Below are 6,890 nucleotides of genomic sequence, written 5' to 3'. Positions count from 1 at the left end.
ACAAACTAAGATTTTAAATGTCGCGCGGCTAAAATCAAAAAGTGAAATAACAAGCAAGTTATTGCAGCTCTTTACGGTGGATTTGCAACCTTTCTCTATAGTTGAGGACAAAGGTTTTCGGGAATTTGTAACAGCCCTAAATCCATCTTATGACATTCCTAGCAGACGTGTGAATCAAAATAAATGATTCCTGCATTGTATGAGGAATGTAAACATAAGGTGCGAGAAATGATTAGGAGCGAGGAAAAGTTTTGCATCACCACTGATTGTTGGACATCGCGGAACATGTCTAGTTTCATTGCTGTAACGGCACATTATGTCTCCGAAAATATTGAACTAACGTCAGTGCTTTTATCGTCATCCCAACTAAAGCAAAATCATACAGCTGAAAACTTAGGTGAGGCGATACAACAAATTGTAAGTGATTGGAAAATTAACGACAAAATATTGCTAGCTGTTTCGGATAATGCTAGTAACATAAAAAGTGCTATAATTAATAAGTTAGGTTGAAAGCATTTTGGATGTGTGGCTCACACAATTAATTTAATTGTAAAAGAAGGATTGCGCATTCCTGAAGTAGAACAAGTAACTGATAAAGTTAAAACAATAGTTGCTCACTTCAAGAAAAGTACTTCAGCGAATGAAGCGTTTGAAAATTACCAGCGCAACAGCGGTAAAGAAGCTCTAAAATTAATTCAACAAGTTGAAACGAGGTGGAACTCCACACTAGCAATGTTGGAGAGTTTTTCGGAGTTGGAAGAAGCGGTTAAATGTACTTTGGTAATTATAAACAAAAATTTACCTATATTAACCAGCGACGAGTGGGCGACTGTTGCTGCTTTGTGCAAAATTTTAAACCATTTAGAGATGCCACAGTAAGCATTAGTGGTGAAACATATTGCACAGGTTCGCTGGTAATACCAATCGCAAATGGTCTATTAGATGTGTATAGAACTGAGAATAGATTGCGAACTGAAATATTTTCAAACACCATAAAAAAGTGATTGAAATTTTTTTAAATGCAATTAGGGAACGTTTTAGAAGTTTACAACACAGCAATACACTTACGGTAGCTACTTTTCTTGACCCCAGATTCAAATCAGCAGCTCATAACACAAAAAAATTATAAAAAGTTATCTAATAGAAATGCAAAGGGAAGAAATAGAATTTCAGACTGAAAGAACAGAAGAAAATGTTGAAAAATCAGTATCAATATGAAGTTCTTTCGATAAATACGCTAATGAACATAAACCACATAGTAGCGTAGAAGCAAAAGCCATTATTGAAATTCAGCGCTATTTGGAAGGTTTCCCGTGGTTTCTCGTAGTTGCGACCCATTTCACTGGTGGCTTGAAAATAAATGCAGATACCCTAAAATGGAAGAAATAGCAAAAAGTATTTATGTGTTTTAGCCTTCTCCGTTCCTTGCCAATTTTTTCCAAAGCGGGGCAAATTGTATGTGATCGTCGGTCAAGATTAAGCGAAATAAATACTGTAATATTGTTGTTTTTGAATACAAATGGCAAATATTTATTAACATAATATTTTGGCCTTCTTTTCCATTTAATGTAAATGTTTTTAACACTATTTAATTTTATCTTTTATGTATATATATTGTATTTGGTGATTTTCTAAAAATGAATTTACTTTGTTAATTTCTGTTTATTCTAATAAATATGTACATTGTCCTAAATGAAAAAAGGAAACAATTTTGTTCTACTTTATTGGTCTTTGTCTGTTACAATTTTTATTACAGTCACAGTCACAGTTTAAAATCTCTGCTACTGCAAAATCACAGTCACAAGTAGCAGTGTTCCTGAAAAGTCACAACATCGCCCATCACTAGAGGCCATACCTCAGCGAGAAAATAGTTTGGTAACACCCCTCGATGTGTACGTTCAGTACCTAGCTTTATACCATGTTCAGACCGAAAATTTAAAAGATTAGATTATATATAAGCATTTCATAACCCAACAGTGTTCTCACTACCGTTAGAAAGATCAAAAAACAGCTGTTATTGTCATTCAAGAATTCACATTAATATTTATCAAAAGAAAAGATTGTCATATAGTCTTTTGAAATAAAAGACGGTTTTTTTTAATATTTTCCATATAATAGAAATAATGGATGCATTTTTTTCATTTGTGAAGTCGATTTTCAGATGAAATTAGATTCATTGCTTTAAAAAAATTTGTTTGTTTCCATTTTTTTCCCTTTGCAGTGTCTAAATCAGCTGTGATAATGTAACAGATTTCCAGTGCTGACAAGTAGATTGCGCAAAATCAGAGCCGTACAGAGAGATTTAGCGTGGATCAGTTTCAAATCATTTCAATGAAGTGATTTGGAACTGTCATTTTTGTATGGCGAAATCTTGAAAAATTGTTTGGATTAGTGGGATAATCTATTCAACAGCCGGAATCGTGTGATTAAGTGTCGGTCTGAACATGGTATTACTGTCTAACTTAAAACTAAAATAGTAGGCAATGCGACTTTTGGTAATTAGACAGTAAAAAGGGAACAACTGATACTTGTGTTTTGGATGGTTGGCAATTCACCAACCAAACGAAAAAATGAAAACACGAGAAGGGGAACAGCTGATAGATCACAAAACAAAGAAAACAAAACGTTTAATAATAATGAAAATACAAATTAAGTGCACGCTCCTGTAAGGGGAAATAATTGTATTTATTTTTCACAAATTGGTGCGGAAAAATACAAAAGGTAAGTGCAAATGATTATATATTATTAAAAATCAAAGTGTACTTATCTTTTTCTTTAGGCCTGATGCCCACTTAGGTGGTTTAACCTCTCTGGAACTCCCACACAAAAAATAAAGTAACTTTCCCCCAGTAAACAACAGAATTTACTAAGTTATTTGAAGAACACAAAACACGTCTACTTCACTCTATGCTTGCAGCAGGCCAATTTTGTATTGTGAGGTTTGTTTTCATACATCACAAATTTGTGAGGAAATCGTGAGTATTTGAACTTTTACATACAACATCAGCATAAGGAATGTGCTGGTCCATTTGTTTAGTTTTTTTTTGTTTCTTTGTTTTGGTTTACAGCAAATTTCTTTTCACCTCATGTGGTGAGTTTTTAGTATTTTTTCTTGTGAAATTTGAGGAAGAATAACCTCACAAATCAGTTGTGAGGTTTCTATGAAGAATATCCATCAGATAGGGCTTTTTGGCATTGGCAACAATGAAACCACGAGTTTAAGGAACAAAAGTTCTTATGTGTGAACGCGAACTGACGATATATCCATTGTGACTGTATATGTCGAAGAAGAATATAAGTGGATACAATTTTAGATTAAGATTTAGATACGAAGTGAAGAAAGTTTTAAATTCGATTTAAGAAAGGTTTTCCAAATGGATTTATTCAACGCTCACATGAGGGTATTTAGCATAAAGTAACTCTGGCAATTATAGGGCTTGTCTTCAGTTGAAAAATAATAATATATGATCTGTTACAGATGACACGTTAAACACAATTTTTTATATTTGAGATTTTAAAATGACATTAATGTAATTCTTTCTTTGCATTTTTTTTTATTAACATTGTTTTAGTGTAAATTCACTCTTGTGCGATTATTGATGATTCTGATTTCGCTATCATTTGGGGAAGGTTTTTATGTGCCGGGTGTTGCGCCCGTCGAATTTTCTATGGGTCAAAAAATCGATGTTAAAGCTGTAAAAATGACAAGTAGTCGGACCCAGTTGCCTTACCAGTATTACTCACTTCAATTCTGCTTGCCCAAAAATGGTACTTTAATATATAAATCAGAAAATTTAGGTGAAGTTCTTCGAGGCGATCGTATAGTAAATACACCTTATGATGTTCGTATGGCTGAAAACATTAATTGTAAGTTACTATGTCACAAAAAAGATCAACCTATGAATTGGGACAAAGATCAATCAGCTATAGTTGCAGAGAGGATACGTCATGAGTATTTCGTTCATTTGTAAGTTCACTGTGCCATAATATACATTTATTGTCAACTGTTAAAACTTTTTATTTTAGGCTGGTTGATAACTTGCCCGTAGCTACTAGAATCTCAAATGTTAATAATCCCAATGAAATAACTTACGAGCATGGGTACCGTTTAGGACAAATTGAGGGTGAAAATATATATATTAACAATCACTTAAAATTTATTATATCATACCATATGCACACCAAGTAAGTTTTGTTTTTCGTTTTCCTTGATTACCTGTTCATCATTGTTTGATGTAGAAACAAATATCGCGTAGTTGGTTTTGAGGTTGAGACCGCTTCAGTCAATTATAAAGATATAAAATTCGAGGGCGATTCTTGTAATTTTCCGGATAATGCAAGACCGCAATCGGTAATACCACAATATATTCAAAGTTATTCAACAACTACATAAGTAATTTTTTATATTTATTTTAGGTAAATCCTATTTCGAATACAAAATTGTATTTTACTTATTCTGTAGAATGGAAAGAATCCAAAGTTAGCTGGGCTTCTAGATGGGATATATATCTTGGAATGAAAGACGTCCAAATTCATTGGTTTAGCATTATCAACTCGCTCGTGGTCGTATTTTTTCTTTCAGGTTTACAGAAAATAAATTTCGTTTTATATTTAGATAAATATAATTGTTTGTAGGTATATTAACTATGATTATGATACGGACTCTTCGTCGAGATATCGCACGCTACAACACTGATGACAACATAGAGGACACGCTAGAGGAAACGGGATGGAAGTTAGTCCATGGTGACGTCTTTCGTCCTCCGAGAAATACGCGTCTGTTTTCTGCAGTTATCGGCAGCGGAATACAGATATTTTTCATGGCATTAATAACAATATGTGAGTTCGGGTTTTTTTTTTGTACTAAATATATTAATCCCTTGCCTCGCTATATAACATACAGAGTGATCCAATTAACTTGTGTTTGTAAGCAAGAATCCTTATTATTTCGATAGTTAGCGAATCAAATCAAATTTTTTTGGCGTAATTACTTTAAAAACAGCCTTCTATTCGACTTTTGTGGTAGCGAAATATATCCTATTAGCACCAAGTGATTGACCAATAAGAAAGCTCTTTGACAAGCAGTTATTTTAAGACCTCAAGTTATCTGTTTTTATGCCACTAATTTTTCAAATTAAAATTTCAGTTTTTTGTATTTTCTCCATTTTTAGTGTTGTCTAATCATTTAATAGTTTTATATTTTAAATTAAATATAAGTAATAAGTTTCTTGTAGTTTTCGCTATGCTTGGAATGTTGTCACCATCTTCCCGAGGAGCTTTAATGACTTCAGGCATTTTTATGTACGTTTTCATGGGAACAATTGCTGGATACTTTTCTGCACGTCTTTATAAAACTATGAAAGGACGGGAATGGAAACGTTCGGCATTTCTAACTGCTACTTTATATCCTGGAATTGTTTTTGGGTATATTTTGTATAATAATTAAAATATAAACTTGATTACACTTTTTTTTATAGAACCGGGTTTATAATAAATTTCTTTATATGGGACAAACATTCAAGTGGCGCAGTACCATTCACCACAATGATTTCGTTACTGCTTTTGTGGTTTGGAATATCAGTTCCCTTGGTCTATTTAGGATACTACTTTGGCTATCGAAAGCAGCCATATCAACATCCTGTCCGCACCAATATGATACCAAGACAAGTTCCCACACAGCACTGGTACATGAATGTTGTGCTTAGGTAAGAATCACAATTACTTATACCAAATTTAATAATTTAGTGTTTATATTTCAGTACGTTAATGGCTGGAATTTTACCTTTCGGAGCGGTTTTCATTGAATTGTTTTTCGTTTTCACTGCTATTTGGCAAAACCAATTCTATTATTTGTTCGGTTTCCTCTTTCTCGTATTTTGTATCTTAGTTGTCAGCTGTGGTCAAATATCAATAGTTATGACATATTTTCAATTATGTGGAGAGGTAATACATTTTCATAAAAAAAATTAAAACCAAACCAAGAAACTAATATATATTTTATATTTCTTAGGATTACCGCTGGTGGTGGCGAAGCTTTGTCGTTTCTGGTGGTTCAGCTGTGTATGTGTTATTCTACAGCATTTTCTATTTTTTTACTAAACTGGAAATTACTGAATTCATTCCTACGCTCCTATACTTAAGTTATACAGGTGCGCTCTTACCTAAATTATGTATAAGTATTTAAATAATAATTTTATACATCATTTCAGGAATTATGGTACTAACCTTTTGGCTACTGACCGGAACAATTGGCTTTTTTTCCGCTTATAGCTTTATCCGAAAAATATACGGGGCAGTTAAAATCGATTGATTTTAAATATATCAAAAATATTTTTGATTTATTGTTCTAACATATATAGATATATGTTTCAGCTTAAAAATTAATTTACGATTATTAGTCGATATTTATATTTAGTTGACCAGGATTTGATAAATGGTATCATCCTTATATTTATGATGTAATGAAAGAAATGCTTAATTTAATTTTATTGACAAATATTTATTTCCATATTTGTATGTATTATAATAAGTCAAATCCTTTTTATGCATATACATACATATGCTTAATATTTTTTTTGGCATTGTGATATTGAGCATCTTTGCTGCATAAAATATATGTAAAATATAAAATGACCGGAATTAGAGAAGAAAAGGAATTTGGTTAAATCAAAAATTTTCCACTGCAGATGCAAAAAGGAAAGTTAAAACAGGGAAAGAGTGTTAAGTGGAACCGAAATTTTTATTCTCGCAACATTCAAGGCTTAAAGCCAGGAATAATGGGATGCCCAACTTATTCCAGTGTGAGAGCGCCTCAAAATAAGCGTTTTTTTTATAACATTTTCCATTATGGCCAGATCGAACAAAATAACATTTTTTGGGCATTTATTAAC

The 6,890-nt window shown here is 32.5% G+C and overlaps 1 protein-coding gene across 2 annotated transcripts; it reads left to right on the top strand.

The window, feature by feature from the left end:
- The first annotated feature begins 3,271 nt into the window (after positions 1-3,271).
- LOC120781627 (transmembrane 9 superfamily member 4) lies at positions 3,272-6,644 on the top strand. Of its 2 annotated transcripts, none has more exons than XM_040113859.1 (11): positions 3,272-3,401; positions 3,573-3,967; positions 4,027-4,185; positions 4,240-4,351; positions 4,417-4,582; positions 4,636-4,839; positions 5,235-5,424; positions 5,478-5,705; positions 5,760-5,943; positions 6,011-6,149; positions 6,210-6,644. In XM_040113859.1, the coding sequence occupies exons 1-11, from the start codon at positions 3,375-3,377 to the stop codon at positions 6,308-6,310; spliced, it is 1,905 nt and encodes a 634-aa protein (XP_039969793.1). In that variant the 5' UTR covers positions 3,272-3,374; the 3' UTR covers positions 6,311-6,644. The 2 variants fall into 2 exon arrangements, with proteins under 2 accessions (XP_039969793.1, XP_039969794.1); XM_040113860.1 differs by having other exon boundaries at positions 3,297-3,415.
- Positions 6,645-6,890: the final 246 nt, after the last annotated feature.

The sequence above is a fragment of the Bactrocera tryoni genome, unplaced genomic scaffold (assembly GCF_016617805.1).
Source record: "Bactrocera tryoni isolate S06 unplaced genomic scaffold, CSIRO_BtryS06_freeze2 scaffold_7, whole genome shotgun sequence".
NCBI lineage: Eukaryota > Metazoa > Arthropoda > Insecta > Diptera > Tephritidae > Bactrocera > Bactrocera tryoni.
Note: the sequence above shows the minus strand (reverse complement) of the source record. Positions and strands in the feature narration are given on the sequence as shown.